We start from the raw sequence: 23,403 nt of genomic DNA, 5'->3' as shown, positions 1-23,403 counted from the left end.
GAGGCTCCTGGGTGGCCCAGTGGGTTAAGCATCTGCCTTTGGCTCAGGTCATGATCTCAGGTTCCTGGGATTGAGCCCCACATCAGTTTATCTGCTAAGCAGGGAGCCTGCTTCCCATTCTCTCTCTGTCTGCCTCTCTGCCTACTTGTGATCTCTCTCTTTCTGTCAAATAAATAAATAAAATCTTTAAAAAATAATTTAAAAAAAACCTGACAATATGTAAAGATAGGCTCTTAGCTCAGGCTGCTGCAACAAAATACCATAAACTGAGTTGGTTATACATCACACATTTACTTCTCTCAGTTCTGGAGGCAAGAAGCATGAGATCAGGGTGCATGGTCAGGTTCTAGTGAGAGCCACCAACTTATATCCTCGCATGGGGGAAAGAGAGCTTCCTAGAGTCTTCCTTGCATATATATATATATATGGGCAGCAAGTCTCTATTTCCCAGTTCCTCCAAATTCCCTACCACCAAATACCATCACACTGAGGATTAGATTTCAACATATGAATTTGGGGCAGGGGATATAAACATCCAGTCCATAACAGGAACACAGACTTAGAGGGCACATAGACCAGAGTTTAAATCACAAATATTTCTGTATCTTCCTTATTGAAACTCTCTAGGTCTCAGATAACACATCTGTTAAGAGGATTTTAGAAAGAGTTTGTTGAATTAGAGAAGCATTTAAGTAAAAGCTTGTCCAGTAATAGGTACTCAAAAGTCGCACTGATCCTTAAACAGTTCTCTCAGATAGTCAAAATTTTGATCAGGGGACCTGTGAGGGATGTCATATTTAATTTTCATCATTGAGGAATTATATAGCAAAGATTTAATTATATGAATATTTTCTTCACTGAGTTGTGGATTCATTTATTTAGAGATTTGTGAGCTATCAATCACGCATGAACTCTATGAGATTGTTATTGGTCAAGATTTAGGATAAGATTGAGGTATCTGAATTCTGAAACAGCTTTATGGGCAATTCTGACATTCTAGAAGAGAATCTAAACTAGAAAGGTGAATATTGTTAGATCTTTATGGATGGAAAAATCTGAGATCCAAAATTGAACATTTTGAATGATGTTAGGGAAAAATTTGTTCATCTCTCATTGGAACTTGCTTACTACTGAACTGTCATGTCTATAAAGAAGTTACTTTATGGATAAGAACATGACAGTGGAGATAGGGCTACATGGTATAGAATCTTGGCTCTACCACGTGTCTTATTGTGTGACGAGGCAAAATATTCACTCACATGCCTTAGTTTTCTCTTTTGTGAGATGAAAATAAGAATAGAGTTGTTGTGAGTTAATGCATATGTGGTAGTTATAATAATGCCTAGCACACTGTGTGTCATCATCACCATCTCATGTTATAGTTTACATTCCTTTTCAGTTTGTTTTTATAGTCTTGAGTGAAGTCAGTTAATATTTTCTAAATAGGCTTCCAAGAAAACTTGTACCCTTTTTGATGTTACTGTTCCTTAATTTTAAAGCCTATTTGCCATCTGTTGATCCTTAAAATAATGTGTTTGTGCTTGAATACTCAAATTCAGAAATATATCTAAGTTTCAAATTGAAGTTGAGCAGGGTTTACTAATGTTAATTTTTTTACTTTTTCATATGTAATATTTTCAGATGAAGGCTCTGCAGAAATTGCTTTATTTTCCTATTTGTTTTTTACTTCTAGGCAATTAATCTTTTTTTCAGTCTTAGAGATATGTTTTGCTTTCTTTATAACATTTATTTTTACTATGTGATGGGCTCTTCAATACTTCTTTTACTCACTCTCCCATTTCTAGTATTCTCTCTCTCTCTCTCTCTGGTCTATAAATGAAAATTCAGTCCTGGAAAATGGGAACCATAAAAAGGAATTAAAAACGCAAATGATTTTTAGTATTTTTTGCATGTGTATTTAGGATATATTCTTGAAATACTTGTGCTTAAAGATTTAACCTCATAGCGGATGAGAGATTATGTCATATTTATGTTTATAGTTAAAGTTTAGATGCTTAATAAGCAGGCTGTTGTTATAAGGTTATATTACATACTCTCACCACTGAAGAAACCTCCCTCCTGTTCCATTCCACTCTTAAACACATGGGTTGCACAGCTGCTATATGGTTGTACACTGTCCCATGTGTATGAAGCAAACAGAGCCTGCAAAAGGGTTGCATTTTGGAGCATGGAAGTAGCATGGCTGGTTGGAGACCCCAGAAGTGTGGCTGCCAGAATTCCTCCATCTGGCAGCAGTGCTGCTAGGCAGCTCCACACAGGGCATAAATATATTTTGCTGAAGACTTTTCCTGGTGCAACAGCCATGAATGCCTAGGCAGGGATAGGGATGGAGAGGAAGATAGTGAAAGGAACTAATACAAAGGTGTCTAATTGGAACCACTCTACTGTTTAAGGGGAAAATATGAATAATGAAAAGTGGAAAAACACATTTGAACTCTTAGTTTTGCAAGAAGCTTGACAAATAGTCTTTTAAATTTTATGAAGATCTTTAAATTAAAGAATTGTGAACTTGTACAGAAGCATAATTACTTTAAAAATTTAGCCTGCCTATGGATGGCAGAAGGTAACATGAATATAATTTTTAGGGCAAAATAATTATGATTATCTTTATTTGATGTAAGTTTATTTCTAGTTTCGTTAAAAATTCCCAGAACATTGAACATAGTCAACATTCCATGGAGAAGAAAGTATTATGCAGCTTGCATGTGTGCAGATCTGCATATCGGAGCACAAAATATTGACATGATAATTGCAGTCAAGCCTGAGTGAACAGTGGCCTGTGGGAATTCAGCTGGTGTTGTACCAACTGGATGGCTGCTCAGGACACAGTTTGAAATGCAAGGTGCAAGTTAGCACTTTATTCAGCACAGGCAGGCATCATTTAAAAATCCTTGGGGGCAGCCCTGGTGATGTGCAGATGTTAAAACAGTCTGTTGTGAAGTGCTGATATTTTTGAACACTGTGAAAGACTTCTAGATTCTGAGTGAAAAATATTTGCACAGTTATTAAAGACATATAATACACAATCTTTTCCAGTTCTTTTCTGGATGTTTTAGATAATGAGTGTTGAGTATATGCAGAACTATCTGGACATGTAGGTAGAAGAAACAGGAAAATCAGGAAGGAGATAAAGTCATTTAGTTTCTAACTATAAAACCGAAAATGTGTGGAGTTTCTGCTTTATACATTTGGGAGTGATGTTGAGTGGGTATCTAAAACAAAAGTATTTTATTCAGCACTGTATTAAATCTAAGTTGTGACATTCTAGTAAATTATTGCTTTTTTGTTTATGGAGTTCATCCGTACACCATAATTTACAAATTCAGTTGAAGTTGCTATACCCTAATTCCATTCTTTATTCTGGTTTGGAACTACTTGGTTAAACAAGAAAAAAAATAATCTGTCCGTTTTTACCTGTCAGGCTGAGTCTTCTGCACAAGTTTTGCCTTTCATATATAGTTTAAATATATTTTTTATATCGAAGTATAAAATATATGTCGAAATTCTGGATTATGTGTAACAATTAAGCTTTGATTTTAAAACAAAATAGGTATTTTAAATATACTTGGACCTTTAAAATATTTTCTACTAAAGGTCTTATGATCTATTGATTTAATAATGTATTTTTATTAAGAGTATTAGAGTTTTTTCAATAGTTGTTTTTACTCTGGAGTAAACATATTTGAAAAATATTTGTGTTAGGTTTTTAAGTTTTCCTTTTTTTCAAGCTTTCTTACTGTATTATTCATAGATAATATCCTAGCAATTTATTATGTATATTCAAAATAGAAAAAGTTATGAAACAGTTTATGAATAAAAGGATAGATAATTTGATAATGGTATAATTTTCATTTCCCTAAACTTCCATTTTTATCAGTCTTACTGTTTTAGAATCTTAATGTTAACCAGAAATTGAGAAAGCATTTAAATGGAAAGTCATTAATAAGAAAATCTACATTTTAATAGATTCTGTGCTCAAATGAAAGAAAACTAAGTCCAACTAGGTTTATTTTGTGCATTATTGTTATCTGTTAATTAAGAATAATCAATGTCAGTAAGTTTTGCTTATTTTCTTTGTTTTCTAAATCAGACTGATATCATTGCCTCATTTATAGTTAAATGTTTCTTTTTAGACTCTAATATTTCATTTTTGACATCTCATTAAAAATGGGCTCAAACCCAGAAAATATGATCCTGTCATATTGTATAATATATGGCATGGTCTATAACACAGTAAAATTTTGCTTCTTAATGATTTAGAATAATTTCTCAGATTTTTGAGTTTAGAAAAATGGCAAAAAGTTAACATGGTAATTCATGTGACTAAGTACAGCAATGTTAAATGTTTAAATGCGTAGTACTCTTGGGAAAAGTGATTGGAGCTTTAAACTTGTACACATTTGACAGCGTCTCTTCACTTCATTTTTCATCCTAAAGAAGTCTGCAAATATTCTTAGCTCACATCATTATTGCACATCAGTGGTTCTAATTAGCTAAACAGGAGTTTGTCTCAGTCATTGATCATCATCAACTTCTTGACACTGTCTTTTTTTTTTTTTAGGAACCTTTCATTACATCTTATAAATACATAGAATATATATTAACTGAATTGACCAAATAGGTTGGTGAGGTTTTCAACTTGAAACAACTTTTTAAATTGTATAATCTTAAGTAAAAATGTATTCATATTGTAGCGCTGTTTTCTCTTGGGAGCATTTTCCTGTTATGAAAATATTAGATATCATGTACCACCAGGAGGAGCTGCTGGACAAATCTCTATATAGATTTTGAATTGGGATTTTTTTTTCAATTTCAAAACTATAATATAATCGTTAACTTTGGAGGTTTTTTTTTGTTTGTTTGTTTAAAATACGTCACTGAAGTATATTTTTGAAGTTTATATTTGACTGGAAGTTTATATTTCATTTATGACCTACATTTTTTTACTCAGCTTTATCAGTTATTTTGATTTCGGTGACTCATACTTAGTGTATGTCAGCATCACTTGAGGCTTTGTGTCTTAGTTCAGGCTGTAATAACCAAACACCATAGATTAGGCGGTTAAAAAGCCAACCATTTATTTGTCACTTTTCTGAGGGTTAGGAAGTCCAATATCAAGGTGGCTGTTGATTCCATTCCTTGTGAGAGCTCTGTTGCAGACAGCTGCCTTCTTGCTGTAATTTTACATATAGAGAGGGGGATGATCTTTCTTCTGCCTCTTTGTAGATTGCCTAATCCTTTCCATGAAGGCTCTCCCTCATGAATTCCCAAAGGCCCCACCTGCAAAAAACAGCACACTGGGGATTAGGGCTTCAACATATGAATATGAAACATTCAGTCCATAGCACCTTGTTATGGTTAAACACAGAATTGCTGGGCCCTACTCTAGACTCTCTGCCCTTAGAGAGGGTGGAAGATAGTGCATTTCTAGCAAGTTCCTAGGTGATGCTAATTGTACTTCTCTGATAACCTATAGTATAGGAACCGCTGGGTTAGACTGTGACTGATTTATCTACATAATTGTGTCATAGGAAATAACTACCCTGGTACTGAGTTCATTTGGAAGCTGTAGTAACGCTTTTGTTTGAGTTTTGTGGCATGTCGTCTAGTTTTATCCTATCTCATTTAAAAGGACCACGAGAATGTATTTTGACACTGGTGGGGATTTTAAGTTTATTATAAAAGAGTGGATTAGAAAAAGTTGATCCCTATAAATTAAACTAATTCCTGGGAATTTAAAGTTAGGCTCATAGCATATCCAGAAAGCAACTTACAGGGACAGTTTCTGACTATAATTAATGTCTTGACTGTTACATCCTGTTACATGTTGGGTAAACCCAATCATGCCCTTCCCTTTGAGATTTGAAGCCGTTTTCCCCCAGATGCATATACCTTGGATTGATGTAGTACTCTTTTGTAATACTCATGGTTTTATAATATCAAATTAAAAGTTCAAGTGATAATTTGAGAGTATATGTGACAAATGAAAGTCAAAAGATATATATATGTTTATATATATATATTTTTTTTAATTAAGTTTTTTACTTTAATTCCAGGTTAGTTAGCATATAGTGTTATATTAGTTGCAGGTATACAATGTAGTGACAAGTGAAAGCCTAAGGGTATATATATTTTTTTCTTTTCTCTTTTAATTTTTTATTTTAATTTTGTGACAAATGAAAGCCAAGGGTATATATATTTTTTATCTTTAATTTTATTTCCAGGATAGTTAACACATATATGTTAGTTGCAGGTGTACAATATAGTGATAAAGGGCATATATTTTTAATATACAAAAATAGTTTTATACATCAAAACATACAAAATGGCAGACACATTCACTGGCACTGGAAACTTAGGAAAAATAAGGAAAAAAGCATTTCAATTGATGAAAGAATGCTTAATTTCACTATTAATAAAAGAACCACAAATATAAAGAGAGCCTAGTTGAAGACAATGGACTGTGATTATGCATCAGATGTGCTATCAAGAGTTGGTTAATAGAAAATAAAATAATAAAGCATGATAAAGCACAGACAGTAAAAACAGTAGTTGTAAAATATCATGTTTGTATTGTGTACCTATATCCAGAGGGCTGAACATGGCTAGAGAAAAAATCTGAACCACGATGTCTGGTCATATGTGAATTTATGACCACTAACCTTTGTGGTCTCTAGCACTGGTTAGGTGATATCCTATATTTATTTATTTATTTATTTATTCCAGACTCGCCTACCATCCCAGTATCCCAGAAGGCTATTTGATGTTTATTCTCTTGTCAGCTTCTAACACTTCATTTCCCCTTCTCACTTTCAGCTGATGGATAGTTGTTATGAATTTGTTAAATTCATGTTAAGTCATGCACAGGGTGCTGGATGGTGAGCCATGGTTCAACAGCAGACCACAAGAGAAATTAAAATAGAGGTTTATTATTCACAGATCTGGGAGAAAGTACCCAGCATACCTCAAGGGGCCACATGGGAAGTCAAGGCACAGTATGGGGAAAGATAGGCTCGGGGTACATGCTTTTCTGAGGTTTCGCTGGTGGAGCGCTCTCGGTTTTCCAGGCTAAGGTGGATTGGTCAAACCAAAAGAGCGAGGTTTTAATCAGCTCTATGGCAGATGGATCTTTTATAAGGGACATAAAAGGGTTTTGGGAGGTAGGGGACACTATTGATCACAAGGGTTGTTGGGGAAGTCCTATCAAGAAATTTTTTTTTTTTTAAGATTTTTATTTATTTACTTGACAGACAGAGATCACAAGTAGGCAGAGAGGCAGAGAGAGGAGGAAGCAGGCTCCCTGCTGAGCAGAGAGCCCGTTGCAGAGCTCGATCCCAGGACCCTGGGATTATGACCCGAGCTGAAAGCAGAGGCTTTAACCCACTAGCCACCCAGGCGCCCCCTCCTATCAAGAACTTACTTGTGACTCTGCAGGCTGCTATCTGGGGCACTTGCATGGGCTAGCTTCATTTAAAGTCACTTCAGGCTGCTTGGCCAAACCCAAGGGGATGCCAAGGCAGCAATCATGGAGTAGCTTTAGCTAAACTCTTGACAATCCCCTTGCTTCCTACACCACTGAGTAAATAGAAGCTTTTAGAAGAGAGCTTTCATGTCTTCCCATAACCATGTCTGCCAAAATATCTGAATCTGTATCCATATTTTCTCTTTTTATTTCTTTGGAAGAACTGTTTATGCTGTCATCTAAGCCCAAACTGTATACACTAAAGACTCAAGGACCCAAGGATGTCACTCTGCAGTTCTCCTTTCTCTCTCTAACATCCTCAGTATCACTCACTGTCCTGGATCATTCCTGTCAACATACTCACATGCAGTTTTATCTTCAATCTTTTGAGATAAATCTCTTTTGATCTCACATTTCCCTTGAAGTACTGTTCCATTTCTCTGCTCCTTTTTATAGCAAAATTCCTCTGAAAAGTAGTCTTTACTATCTCCATATTTTTTTCTTTCTCTCTTGATCTCACTCCAATTAGGCTTGTATATCCACCATTCTCCTAAAACAGCTCTTGTCAAAATCACCAGTGACTTCCAATACTGCTAAATCCCAGTAGTTAATTTTCAGTTTTATTTTCTTTAGTGTGTTTGCAGCATTGGCCAAAGTTGATTCCTTTCTTCTAGGAATACTTGTTCAATTAGTTTTCTGTCTTGATTCTGCTTTTGCATGACTGTTTACCCTTCATAGTATTATTGGTTGTTTTTCCCTCATCTTACTAACTTATAAATATGGAGTACTCCAGGACCAATTCCTCAGATTTTTCAATCCAAAATCACTCCTTAGGTGATCTCACCTACCCTTTAGTCTTTTTTTTTTTTTAAGATTTTATTTATTTATTTGACAGAGCGAGATCAGAAGTAGGCAGAGAGGCAGGCAGAGAGAGAGAGGAGGAGGAAGCAGGCTCCTTGCTGAGCAGAGAGCCCGATGCGGGACTCCATCCCAGGACCCTGAGATCATGACCTGAGCCAAAGGCAGCGGCTTAACCCACTGAGCCACCCAGGCACCCACCTACCCTTTAGTCTTAAACATATTTGGATGATGCCTAAAGTTTTATCTTCAGCCTTCACTACTTGACTGATTCCAGACTTGGGTCAACCACATCTTGGATGTTGATTAGACATCTCAAATTTAACATGTCCAAATCCCCAAGTCTAATTCCCTCTCTCTCTTCATCTAGATCTCAGATAATGTCTACTCCATTCTTCCAGTTATTCAGACACATATTGGAAACATTCTTGACTTCTCTCTTTCATTTATATCTCTTATCTACTGCTTCAAGAAATCCCGTTAACTCTACCTACAAATTACCAAGGATTTTATCACTTTCTCAATTACCATCACCATTACCTATCTTGTCCAGTTCATCTTTAGTTCTCACCTGAGGTATTTTAGTTGACTCCTGTTGTCTCTGCTTCCACTTTTGATTTCTAGAGTCTGACCTCAGCCCACAATATTAATTAATTAATTAATTAATTAATATTATTAATCATGAAATATTAATTCATGTTACAACTATATTTAAAACTATCCTCTGTCCTCCCATTTTACTGAGAGTCAAATCCAATATATAGCTTAAGAGGCCATATATTACTTTATTTCCAGTGACCATTATGTCCTCAGCCACCATTCTCCCTTTGTATAAACATTATTATTTTACTGTTCTTTAGATACATCGATTGTGCTGTTGGCCTTAGTGTCTTTGCACTTGCTTCTGGTCCCAAGGCCTGGAAAACTCTTCCCTGAAATCTCTATGACTCTTCCTTCCTTCCTTCAGGTTTCTGCTTACCTATCATCTTTAAGGGCAATCATTTTTACATTATCCTTTTTTTTTAATTTTAAATTTTTAAATTTTATTTTATTTTTTATTATTTTTTTAAACATTTTTACATTATCCTATATAAAATAGCAGCAGCCTTCCTTTTGCTTCCCAGTTCTCCAAGATGAGACATTCCTTTCTGCATTACACTCGTTTATTGTTCTTATACTTCTAGTCAGTTGACATATTATGTATTTACTTAATATCATTTATTTTCAGATTCTATAAGCTAGAACATTAATTCCATCAAGGAAGCACTTGGTTTATTTTGTTTGCTACAGTTCCCTAGTCCCTAGGATGATGCCTGTCATACAAATGCTTGTTGAGTGAATGATGGATTAATATGTGTGTGTGTGTGTGTGTGTGTGTGTGTGTGTGTGTGTGTGTATGTTCAGGAATTTGTTCTGGTAGATCTTGTTTCAATCTGAGGATTCTATTTAATTCTAAAATATTCTCAGCAGTTCTTTTCTAAAAATACTGCTTTATCGGGGTGCCTGGGTGGCTCAGTGGGTTAAGCCTCTGCCTTCGGCTCAGGTTATGGTCTCAGGGTCCTGGGATAGAGCCCTGCATTGGGCTCTCTGCTTGGCAGGGAGCCTGCTTCCCTCTCTCTCTCTGCCTGCCTCTCTGCCTACTTGTGATCTCTCTCTCTCTGTCAAATAAATAATAAATAAAATCTTTAAAAATAAATAAATACAAATACTGCTTTATCATTCATCCCATTATAATCTACTTCTGGAACTCTTTAGGCATATGTTGGGAGTTTCAAGTGAAACCTACATGTCTTAACTGTCTTTTCATATTTTTAATCTCATTTCTCTATATAGTGTTCTGGATGAATATCTCATTGTTATCATCCCTTTGCCTCATTCTCTTCTTACATCTAGTTTTGAGGTATGCCCATTGAATTGTTTTTATTGTTTTTGTTTTTAATTTAAGTCATTCTTCTTAGGTCATTAAAATCCTTACTTATTTTAAAGTTTTCTTCAGTGTGTTCTGTTATTTTTTTTTGTCTAGAGTGATTGCTTCTTTGAATTATTGACTTAATATGTGTATGTGTTATGTGAGTGTAAAGTATCTGTTTTCTTCTTGTGTTTTGGATTTGTTTTATCTGTGGTCAAATCTTGAGTAAGAGGATGGCTGTTACTGTTCTCTTTCTCCTTTCTCCACCACCCTTCTTTGTCTAATGCTTTTTCTTTTTCTCTAGAAATTTTGTGCTTACCACTGAATAGTCACACTCACCCCATCCTGAACTAGGTTTTATATTGGTAGCTTGGGGCTTTTAGCCAACAGTGACATAGAGGATTTGTTATATTTAGTGCCTGAGCTGTGGAGTGTTTTGTCTCAGTGCCTGATTGGGATGCTGTCTATAAACTTCTGCCTTTCTAAACTTTCATGTAATCCTAGTTCCAGGTGAGGGTGGGGAGGAATTTTTTTCCAGACTCCTTTCAGGAGCTGGGAGTTCTACTCTAGTGTCTGGTTTCTAACAATGAGTATAACTATCCTTCTACATATTGAGCAGTATACTTTTTCCCATTAGTCCCCAGGCACCAAGCTCTTTTTCACCTTAGCCTGCCTGCATTGAGATCTGGACAGTATACAACAGCTTCCTTCTTGTTTATAGCATTGTATTTCTGTTTAGTTTGTGATCCTTAGAGATTTGGCTGTCTCCTTAATCTTTTTCTATTATGTTTATCCATTAATATTATAAATTGAGAGAACTTGGAAGAGCCGCAAAATGTAAACTTACTGTGCTAACTTACTGGAAAAGTCTAATTTACGTTTTTAAAATATAATAGTACACCATCTGAATTTATCTCTTAAAACCCATGATGGACTTTTCTGATTGGTGTCTCTTCATTCTGATAATTCTTTTGTGCCTTCTAAGGCCCTTTGGTTCATTTCACTGTTTCACAATTGAGGGTTCTTTTCTTCTTCCTTACTTGTCTACTTTGGATTCATTAGTGATTTCGGTATAGGTTTCTCTTTACCTATTTTTAGATGAAATTGGGCATGTTCAGGGTGGTATGGCTGTAGACTGTTTACCTATTTTTAAACTTTTTAAAAAATATAAATAAATGCCCAATAAATTTCTATCCCCTTTTAAAAAATTTGTTATGAAATCTCTAGCTCTCTTTTGAGTCTTTTACTTTAAATAGAAGTAAATAAATAGAAATAAGTAGTAGAAATATGATATTTTATTATTAATTATGGGTTTAAAGTATTTATGTTAAGAACATATTGTCTTATTATTTTAAATTGATGATATAGTGGTTATTGCAATCATTAAACACGTTTTAAGTATTTTTTTTTAAATTTTTTATTTTTGATAAACTTATATTTTATCCCCAGGGGTACAGGTCTGTGAATCACCAGGTTTACACACTTCACAGCACTCACCAAATCACATACCCTCCCCAATGTCCATAATCCCACCCCCTTCTCCCAAACCCCCTCCCCCCGGCAATCCTCAGTTTGTTTTGTGAGATTAAGAGTCACTTATGGTTTGTCTCCCTCCCAATCCCATCTTGTTTCATTTATTCTTCTTCTACCCACTTAAGCCTCCATGTTGTATCACCACTTCCTCATATCAGGGAGATCATATGATAGTTGTCTTTCTCTGCTTGACTTATTTCGCTAAGCATGATACGCTCTAGTTCCATCCACGTTGTTGCAAATGGCAAGATTTCATTTCTTTTGATGGCTGCATAGTATTCCATTGTGTATATATACCACATCTTTTTGATCCATTCATCTGTTGATGGACATCTAGGTTCTTTCCATAGTTTGGCTATTGTGGACATTGCTGCTATAAACATTCGGGTGCATGTGCCCCTTTGGATCACTACATTTGTATCTTTAGGGTAAATACCCAATAGTGCAATTGCTGGGTCATAGGGCAGTTCTATTTTCAACATTTTGAGGAACCTCCATGCTGTTTTCCAGAGTGGCTGCACCAGCTTGCATTCCCACCAACAGTGTAGGAGGGTTCCCCTTTCTCCGCATCCTCGCCAGCATCTGTCATTTCCTGACTTGTTGATTTTAGCCATTCTGACTGGTGTGAGGTGATATCTCATTGTGGTTTTGATTTGTATTTCCCTGATGCCGAGTGATATGGAGCACTTTTTCATGTGTCTGTTGGCCATCTGGATGTCTTCTTTGCAGAAATGTCTGTTCATGCACGCATCTAAATCTGGAAACTAAATTGTTGTTTTGGTATGAAGTTGTCTTAGTTGTCAGTAGTTTGTAAGTTGTTGTCACTTGCCATATGGTTTCTGATTAATTCTGAAAGGACTGTCAACCCCAGATAATTTAATTTTCTATATTTTATAAAGTGGTACTCATTTTCAGGATGTGAAAATTTAGAGGATTAGCTACCAATTTTGTCGAATAAACTCTGTATTTTTCTTTCTAGAGAAAAACAGAAATCTGAAGCTAAAGACAGAAAAATTTTAGAAATTCTGCAAGTCAAGGATGCTAAAATACAAGAATTGGAACAGGTTGGTGTTGTGCCAGAAAATACTAAAAATTAATTTTTATTTTAGTTAGTAGATCTTTACAATTATTTTTAGGGTTTTTTGCAATAATGTTCATTAAGAATATTACGGTCATTATATCAAATCATTACCATTTTGACACTACTATATAAGATTATTGCTAATCTTATATAGTACTTATATTACTGTATAAGAAACTAGTATATATAAGATTATTCTTCACTGGGACGCCTGGGTGGCTCAGTGGGTTAAAGCTTCTGCCTTCGGCTCAGGTCATGATCCCAGGGTCCTGCATCCGGCTCTCTGCTCAGCAGGGAGCCTGCTTCCTCCTCTCTCTCTCTGCCTGCCTCTCTGCCTACTTGTGATCTCTGTCTGTCAAATAAATAAATAAAATATTAAAAATTTTTAAAGATTATTCTTTACTCTTGTACTTTGTTTATAGCCTGTTGGTTTTTTAATTAATAGACTATGCCATTTATACTTTAAAACTCTTAAGATAGTGTTAGGGTTTTATCGTAGAATCTAGCAATTATTGTCTTATTAAACTTTACCTTTTATTAGCAGTTACCGTTTTATTACTAGCAGTATCATTGAAACTTATGAATCTTCAGATGGTTTAATTTATAAAAAAGATTAACAAATAATTGGGATGATTCTATTTGATCTCTTGAAAACTTGTACTTTTGATTCATACAATCCATTTTACATACAATCAGTAAATTATTCAATTACGTATATAATAAGATTATATGTAATTATATAATTAGTATGTTATCACTGCAAAAATCCATGTGATCAGTGCTTCCCAGAGCTATTTTCAAAGTATAAATATCTCAAAAATGAAGGGGAAAGAAACTTATTTTAATAATGACCTATATTGTGATAAAATATTTAAATTTATTTTGTACCTAGCTGTTCATTATATGCTGAATTGCCTGTTAGTTTTTCCTGGGTAAATAGATCCTCTTTTTTTTTTTTTTTTTAAGATTTTATTATTTATTTGACAGACAGAGATCACAAGTAGGCAGAAAGGCAGGCAAAGAGAGAAAGAGAGAACGAGAGAGGAGGAAGCAGGCTCCCTGCTAAGCAGAGAGCCCGATGTGTGACTCAATCCCTGGATCCTGGGGTCATGACCTGAGCCAAAGGCAGAGGCTTTAACCCAGGCACCCCCAGTAGATCCTGTTTTAGGAGATGTTGCTCTTTGACTTTTGACTCTATTTTCCTTCCTAGTCAGTTAAAGTTTTAGGATAATTTTGGTCTAAGTTTGGTTACTGTTAAAGGTTTTTTTATTAAAGGACTTAAGGTGAAAGTTAACTTAGAAAAGATTCTTTTTTTTTATGCTCTCTACATCTATATAATGACTTTCTAAAATGGAATATAGACTCTTATATGACATATAAATTTAAAATTTTAATGTTCTCTAATGTGTTTTCCTTATAGGAAATATCATAATTGATACTATAATGATAAGATTTTAGCAATGACATTTTAGTCAGTTTGCTCTGGGGGAAAAAAAGTTGTATTTGCTACCTGAATATCAAAAAGGAGCAAAATGAATCCCAAGATGGATAAATACTGTTGTGTGCTTACTATATTAATTAAACTAGGCTAAGCTACCTGATACAGCCTTATGACTTAAAAGTGGCAAATGCCATTTGTACTTATACTTCACTGAGAAAAACTAACCATATTGGCTACCCCAGGCTTCCGGAGGTTTGGGAAAATGTAAATCCAGGATGAGAACCTGTCTTCAGTTATAACTCTATTGTATAGAAGAAAATGGATTTTGCACTCTTTGGTTTTAGGGAATGCTCAGGTTACCAGATCTAGATAGCTAGGTATAGCATACCATTTTTTTTTAATGTTGACTCTTTCTTTCTTTCTTTTGTTTTTAAAGATTGTATTTATTTATTTATTTATTTAGACGCTACGAGAAAGGGAACACAAGCAGGGGGAGTGGGAGTGGGAGAAGCAGGCTCTCTGCAACCAGAGAGCCTGATCCAGGGGTGGATCCCAGGACCCTGGGATCATGACCTGAGCTGAAGGCAGACACTTAAGGTGAAAGTGAGTGAGCCACCCAGGTGGAGTGAGCCACCCAGGTGCCCCTAAAATGTTGACTTTTAAAAATGACAATACATTTGCCGTTTTTTTTTTTACTAAATTCTTTTTCTACTTCCTCTTCCTTAGGTAGATATTATTTAGTTAGTTACCTTTTTAAAGCAGAACCACTTAGCTCATGGATAAAATACTAAATTTTCTCAAGAGAAATTATTTGTTTTTTAGGCACCCTAATGATGGTACTGTGGAAAATTTAGAGTTACAATTTTTGCCTTTAATGATTTTTAAATCCCTTTGCATGAGTAGGATGGGGATAAAAGTAAGGTACAAGTAATCATATTCTCCTACATGATATTACAGATTGTAAGAGGATGGGGAACCTCATGTACCCGTTCACATTTGTATCCCTGATGTCCAGTATTTCTGTATTGCTTGGCATATAACAGATTCTTGTGAATATTGTTGAATAATATAAGAAAGTGGTTCAATTTCATTCTTTTGCATGTAGCTGGCCAGTTTACCCAACACCCATTTGTTGAAGAGAAGACTTTTTCTCATTGTATATTTGTCGCCTTTATCAAAGATTAACTAACCACATAATTATGGGAATTTTTCTGGGCTTTTTTTTATGTTTCTGTGATGTGTGTGTTTATTTTTGGGTCAGTACATTACTGTTTTGATTATTAAAGCTTTTTAATGTAATTTGAAGTCTGGAATTGTGATACCTCCAGTTTTGTCTTTCTTTTTCAGGGTTGGTGTGGCTCTTCAAGGTCTTTTGCAGTTCCATACAAATTTTAGGATTGTGTTTCTAGTTCGGTGAAAAAAAAAACAACAAAAACACACTGTTGGTATTTTGATAAGGATTGCATTAAATGTGTAGATTATTTTGGATAGTATAGACATTTTAACTGTAAGTGTTCTTCTAATCCATGAGCATGGAATGTCTTTCCATTCCTTTGTGTTGTCTTTCATCAGTGTTTTATAGTTTTCAGAGTATGAATCTTTTACTTTTCTGGTTAAGTTTATTCCTTGGTATCTTATTTATTTATTTTTGTGCAATTATAAATGGGATTGTTTTCTTAATTTCTCTTCCTGCTTCTTCATTATAAGTGTGTAGAAATGCAGTGTATTTCTGTATATTGATTTTGTATCTTGCAACCTTACTGAATTCATTTATCCATTATTATAGTTTCTTTTTTCTTTTCTTTTCTTTTTTGTGTGTGTTGAGTCTTTTAGATTTTCTGTATGTAGTATCATGTCATCTGCAAATAGTGAAAGTCTTACGTTTTTCTTACCAAGATGGATTCCTTTTATTTTTGTTGTCTAATTACTGTGGGTAGGACTTACAGTACTATGTTGAATAAATGTGGCGAGAGCAAAAATCCTTATTTTGTTCCTGATCTTAAAGGAAAAGGTCTTGGTTTTTTACTACTGAGTATGATGTTAGCTGTGAATTTTCATGTGTGGCCTTTATTATGTTGAGGTATGTTTGCCCTAAACCTACTTGTTGAGGGTTTTTAGTCTGAATGGATATTGTACCTTGTCAAATGCTTTTTCTACATCTTTTGAAATGTTCATATGGTCTTGATCTTTTCTTTTGTTGATGTGTTGTATCATGTTCATTGATTTGTGAATATTGAACTACCCTTGCATAGCAGGAATAATTTTCACTGATCATGGTGAATATTTTTTTAAATGTATTGTTGGATTTGATTTGCTAATATTTTGTTGAGGATTTTTGCATCTGTATTCATCAGACATAGTGACTTCTAGTTCTCTTCTTTGTAGTGTATATCTGGTTTTTGGTATTTTGGTAATGCTTTTCTCCTGGATGGATTTGGAACCTTTCCTTCTTCTGTTTTTGGAAGAGTTTGAGAAGAATAGGTATTAACTCCCCTTTAAATGTTTGGGAGAATTCTCCTTTGAAGCTAGCAGGTCCTAGACTTTGTTGGGAGTTTCCTAATTCAGTCTCCTTGCTGCTAACTGATCTGTTTTCTATTTCTTCCTGATTTAGTTTTTGGGTAGTTATATGTTTCTAGGAAACATTTCTTCTAGGTTTTCCAATTTGTTGGTATATAATTCTTCATGGTATTCTCTTAAAATCTTTTGTATTACTGTGATATCAGTTGTCATTTCTCTTCTTTCACTTACGATATCGTTTGTCCTCTCTCTTTAAAAAATAATTGTTTTATGCATCCAGCTGTTTGTCAATTTTGTTGACCAGCTACTGGCTTCATTGATCTGTTTTTTAAAATTATTTATTATTATTATTATTTAGCTTCTATTTCATATATTTCTGCTCTAATCATTATTATTTCCTTCCTTCTGCTGATTTTGGGTTTGGTTTGTTCTTCTTTTTCTTGGTTTTGTAGATTTAAGGTTAGGTTGTGTATTTAAGATTTTTCTTGATTATCTCCTTTGAGATACTTCTTGATGGAGGCCTGTATTCCTATAAACTTCCCTTTGATAACTGCTTTTGCTCCATCCCAAAGATTTTGGACTGTTGTATTTTCATTTATCTCTATGTATTCTTCTTATTTCCTTTTTGATTTCTTAGTTGACCCATTCATTGTTTAGTAGCATGTTAATTAACTTTCCTGTATATTGTTCTGTACATATTTTTTCCCTTAGTATTGTTTTCTGGTTTCATAGCATTGTGGATGGAAAAGTGCATGCTATCTGTGACTTTGATTTTTTTAATTTTTTGAAACTTGGTTTGCGGCCTAATATGTAATCTCTTCTGGAGAGTTTTCATGTGCACTTGAAAAGAATGTGTATTCTGCTGTGTTAGCTTGGAATATTCTAAATATATCTATTAGATCCATCTGGTTCACTTTCTGTTTCAATGTTCTATCCATCAATGTAAATGGGGTGTTAAAATCCCCTACTGTTATTGTGTTACTATGGATTACTTCCTTTATGTTTGTTGTTTTTAGCTGCTTTATGTGTTTGTGTGCATTTGTTTTGGGTGCATAAATATTTATAATTGTTATATCTTCTTGTTGAATTGTTCCTTCTTTGATTATGTAGTGTCCTTCGTTGTCTGTTGTTACCATCTTTGTTTTAAAGTCTGTTTTGTCCAGTGTAAGTATTGCTACCCAACTTCCTTTTCAATTCCATTTACGTGATACATGTTTTTCCATCCATTTTCTTCCCATCAGCATGTGCCTTCAGGTCTGAAATGAGTCTCCTGTTGGCAACTTATGGGTGGGTCTTGCTTTTTTATACAGTCTGTCACCCTATGTCTTTTGACTGGTGCATCTAGTTAATTAACATTCAAAGTAATTATTGACAGATATGTACTTATTGCCATTTTGTTACTCATTTTATAGTTGTTTTTGTAGTTCTATTCCTTTCTTCTCTTGCTCTCTCATAGTTTTCTGACTTTCTTTAATAATATATTTGGATTTCTTTCTCTTTATTTTTTTCACAACTGTTATGGTGTTTGATTTGTGGTTACCATTAAGCTTGTATATAACCTCTTATGCATATAGCCATTTCTGTTACATTGTCACTTATGTTTGAACCATTCTTTTCTTCTCTCCCCTGTCACCTTTTAGGTACGTGGTGTCTTACTTTACATCCTTTTATTTTGTGAATTCCTTGACTGAATTTTTTAGATATACTAATATTTTTGATTTTGTGCTTCCTGCTTTTCTTACTCCTGGTAATGGCCTTTTCTTTCCATTCAAAGAATCCCTTTAACATTTATTGTAGGCTGGTTTAGTGGGATGAATTCTTTCAACTTTCTTTGTCAGGAAACTCTTTATCTCCCCTTTTGAATGATAGTCTTTCTAAGTAGAGTATTCTTGGCTGCAGGTTTTTTCTTTTCACCACTTTGAATATATCATACCACTCCCTTCAGGCTTGAAAAGTTTCTGCTAAGATCAGCCTTATGGGGTTTCCCTTGTATGTAACTGTTTTCTCTTGCTGCTTTTAAAGTTCTTTCCTTATCTCTGCTTTTTGCCATTTTAATTATTATATGTTGTGATGTGGATTTCCTTGGGTTGATTTTGTTGGGGCTCTCTATGCCTTGGGGATTTTGATTTCTCTTTCCTTCCCCAGATTTGGGAATTTTTCAGCCATGATTTCTTCAAATAAATTTTCTGTCCCCTTTTTTCTCTCCTATAATGAGAATGTTATTATACTTGATGGAGTCCTTGAATTCCCTATATCTGTTTTCATTGTATTATTATTTTTTACTCTTACTATTCAGCTTCATTGCTCTCCCTTACTCTTTCTCCAGGTCTCTGATATGTTCATCTTCTTCTCTAGTCTATTTATCCCATGTAGTGTATTTTTAATTTCAGTTACTTTTATTATTTTTAATTTTTTAGGGATAGAAAGACAGCATGTCAGTGATGGGGGAAGGGCAAAGGGAGAGGGAAAATCCTAAGCAGACTCCCTGCTGAGCACAGAGCCTGATGTGGGGCTTGATCTTATGACCCTGAGATCATGACCTGAGCTGAAGTCAGGAGTCGGACAATTTAACTGACTGGGCTGCTCAGGTGCCCCTTAATTTCAGTTTGAGTTCTTCATCTCCGTTTGGTTCTTTTTTATGTTTTCTCTCTCTTTCCTAAGCATCTCACTGAAGTTCTCCACTCTTTTCTCAAGCCCAGTGAGTATCTTTATGAACTTACTTTAAAATCTCAATCAGTCATATTACTTTTCTCCATTTCATTTAGCTCTCTTGTGATTTTGGCTTGTTCTTTCTTCTGGGAAATACTTCCCTGTCTCCTCACTTTGTCTAACTCTCTGTGTCTGTTTCTCTGTGGTAGGAAAGTCAGCTGTGTCTCCTGCTCTTGAAAGTAGTGACCTTATGAAGAAGAGGTCCTGTAGTGTCTGCAGTGCAATGTCCCCTATTCTCTCCTATGTTTGTTGCTTGTGCTTTACTATTGTGGCTGAACTGCTTTTGCCTTTCAGTCCAGTTGTTTGCAGTGGTTCTCTTTGCCTGTCATTGCCAGGGGTTTGTCCCTCTGTTAGTGGACCAGACTGGGGCCACCTTGGGCCTGAGTTGAGTCAGACCAGGCATTTGCCAGTGATGTACTGAACTGCAGGGTGCTTTCCCTATATTGTCCCCTGAGAAGCTTTCATTGCTGGGCAGAGCCTGCAGTCAGACCAGATATCTGCCCCAGCCCACTGCTGGGTCCCCAGCTGGACTGGTGTGTTTGGTGATCTTGACCTCTTCTTGGAACAGCAGCCTCTTTGGAGTAATGCTGGCCCCTGTTTGGTCTGCTTGCACACTGCCAGGCTTGTGACACTGCTTTTGATGGTGTATTGGAGTAGTCAGGTCTGTAGGAGAACATGGGAGCACAGTGTTAGCAATGTTTGCATAGGTCAGCTCTGGGAGGGGACCTGGAGCTACTTTAGAAAACTGCTGCAGGGTTAGAGTGCTTAGGTTCATAGGAGAATGTGTGGGGTAGGGCAAACAGTTCTGGCAAGGTCCAAACCTGTCCACTAGTGAAGGGAACCCATAGCTGCCCAAAACTCCTGCCAAGGTTGGAGCGTGTGGATCCACAGAAGCATAAGGATGGGGATGTGGGGAGGAAGGGGAGGTATGCTGATAGCCAGCTAGGTGGAGTGTTGGGGCTGTGCTGGTTCTCTGCAGGTTTCTGTCTCCAGGCTGGTGGGTGAAAAAAGAAATGGTACCCACTTAGCTCCTTTGTTCCTGGAGAATTGTCCCAAAGAAATCTGTACCTCCAGCACAGGCTCTGAGATTGGCGAGGAAATATTCCTATATATCCAAGGCATTTTTTAAATTGCTGCTTCTATTGCTTTATCTATGCAGGGTTCTTTGTAGTGCTTAGGGTGGGGGACTCAGTTTCCTCTTGCTCTCCAGGCTTTCCAGAGCCAAGCTGGCTGACTTTCAAAGTTCCCGGTGTTAAGCCCAACTGATTATAAGAACTTGCAAAATTATGCCCCTCTCATTTTCAAAGCCAGATGTTAGGAGGGTTGTCTTTCCTGTGCAGATCCCCTGTGGCTTGGGGCACCTTTGCCCTCTCCACCACTGCAGTGTCCCTCCTTCCTACATACAGTCCCATTGGTCTCGTTAGCTCCTAACCATGTCTCTGTCTTTCCTACCTTCTTCAGTGTATGTAGCTGTGGAGAGTCTGTTCTGCCAACCTTCAGGTCATTTTCTGGGTTATTTACTCTGATGTGGGTGTTACCTAGTTGTGAATGTGGAATGAGGTGAGATTAGGATCCTCCTAATCTACCATCTTCCCTGCAAGTGAGTTTTGACTCAATCTATACATCTTTCCTTTTTTAAGATAAGTTTACCTCATCTACATTTCTTGATATAACATACTTATTTGATCTTTGTTCTCTGACTATCCTTATATTTATGTTTTTAATGTTTTCTTAGCTTTTTATATTTATTGTATTTTTCATTTGTGTGTATTTGCGTTTGCATATACACGCATTTTCATGTTGATAGTTGGGGACATTTAGAGTTTGTATTATTTCTTTTAGTGATTAAGTTATTACTTAAATATCATATTTAGCAGTATACTTCTTGCTTCTAACATATTCTGAAAATGTATATAATATCTCTCAACTATGCACTGTAAAAAGGTAAGAAAATTAGTGTATTTTGATTTATTCAGCCTTTGTTTCTCCTGCATTTTAAAGTGAACTCATAGAGAGTAATTGGAGGACTTATTTCTTATTCTCCACATTTTTTTATTGAGTTTTTTTGTACTGTCAAGATTTATAATGCTTATGTTCCATAACCATAATCCATTATTTTTAGTGTAAATTCTGTGGGAAAATAGATCACATTTTATTGGTTTTTCCTGTTGCTGCATAACAAATTATCATAAGCTAGTGAAATATAGTTATTAAGTTGCTGTGGGTCAGGAATCTGGATATAGTTGGGATCTCATATGGTTGTAATCAAGGTTACAGTTGGATTGTGCTCTCATCTGGAAGCTTGATGTAGGAAAAATCTGCTTCTAAGCTGATTCAGTATCGCCCTTGCCCCGCAAGGACGACAAGACACCCTGGTTCGGATGCATCTTCTCTTTCTTTATTTCCGCAAGTCTACACACTTATATATGCTTACATGACCAATCAGTGAGCAGGGTATAGGAGGGAGCGAATCAGGCTGTGCACCTAAACGAACAACTTCGCTAGCAACCAATGCTGTTTACTTCCTCTTTGGGCGTTCCGCTTAGTCTCACGAGGCAATCCTAACCTGGCAACTAGCAGGCGCCATCTTTTAATGGCAGAGGCCACCCTGGCCAGGGGCCTGCCTCCGACAATTCAGGTTGTTGATGGTATCCGTGTGCTTGTAATTTTAAGACTGATGTCCGAAATGGGACCAAAGTCTGTTAGGGTTCTTCAGAGAAGTAGAAGTAATAGATGTGCATACATATGTCTGTTTATCTATCTGTATCTATCTATATGGAGGGGGAAATTGATTTGAAGGCATTGGCCCATGTAATTGTGAGCTGACAAGTCTGAACTGTGCAAGACTGGCTGACAACGTAGGATCCCAGGGAAGAGTTAATGCAGCAACTCAATCAGAAGGCAGTCCGGAGGTACAATTCCTTCTTTTTCAGAGGCCTATAGCTCTTACTTTGTGGTCTTTAGTTGACTGGATGAGTCCCAACCACATTATGGAGAGGTAATCCTCTTTACTCAAAGTCCATTGATTTAAATGTTAGTCACATCTGAAAAATATGTTTGTAGTAACATTAGACTCATGTTTCCTCAAAAACTATGAAAAACTGGGTACTGTGTGTACTATGGCCTAGCTAGGTTGACACTTAAAATTGACTAAATGGGTAAAAAGTTCTGAGGTGAGTAGACTTTTAGTATGAGGTTTTATGTTTATCTGGATAGGGCTTTTGCCGTTGGCTATAGCTATATGTGTCAGAGGCTAACCTTTGTTTTGTTGTTCTTTTTTATTTGTGTCTCTCTAGAAATTTCTTAAATATCATCTGAGACGCATGATTCTGCCCATTGTATTCTCTGGTTGTTATATAGAAGCCCTAGTGATATGGTGAGGTGTCAGAGGGAGGGGAAGCATTCTATAGTTCCATAATTAGGTCTCAGTCTTTTTTTTTTTTTTTTTTTTAAGATTTTGTTTTTATTTGACAGACAGAGATCACAAGTAGGCAGAGAGGCAGGCAGAGACAGAGGGGAAAAATGCTCCCTGCTGAGCAGAGAGCCCTATATGGGGCTTGATCCCAAGACCCTGGGATCATGACCTGAGTCGAAGGCAGAGGCTTTTTTTCTTTTTTTTCCTTTAAATACTTAGTTTATTTCCATGTAGTTTATCATTTTAATACCTTTATCCATTTTATTGTTTATTATATTTGGATAGATAAAAAATCTAGCAAAATCCATCTTTATTTTGGGTAGCTGAGCTTTTCTATTTTCTCTGTATATCAGCTTTATTTAGTTTTTTTTTTTTTTTTTTAATTTTTTATTTTTTATAAACATATATTTTTATCCCCAGGGGTACAGGTCTGTGAATCACCAGGTTTACACACTTT

General features: G+C 35.8%; 1 protein-coding gene across 5 annotated transcripts in view; it reads left to right on the top strand.

Moving 5' to 3' along the window:
- The window catches only part of CNTLN (centlein), a 297,883-nt gene that overhangs the window by 52,934 nt on the left and 221,546 nt on the right, over nucleotides 1-23,403 (top strand). For 4 of the 5 annotated variants that reach the window (XM_059411594.1, XM_059411595.1, XM_059411593.1 and 1 more), the window contains exon 3: nucleotides 12,763-12,847. The exons of the other annotated variant lie outside the window; for it this stretch is intronic. In XM_059411594.1, coding sequence (XP_059267577.1) covers nucleotides 12,763-12,847 — 85 coding nt within the window. The remainder of the gene's footprint in view (nucleotides 1-12,762; nucleotides 12,848-23,403) is intronic. 5 annotated transcript variants of the gene reach the window in all.

This window comes from Mustela nigripes, chromosome 9 (assembly GCF_022355385.1).
Source record: "Mustela nigripes isolate SB6536 chromosome 9, MUSNIG.SB6536, whole genome shotgun sequence".
Classification (NCBI taxonomy): Eukaryota; Metazoa; Chordata; class Mammalia; order Carnivora; family Mustelidae; genus Mustela; species Mustela nigripes.
Note: the sequence above shows the minus strand (reverse complement) of the source record. Positions and strands in the feature narration are given on the sequence as shown.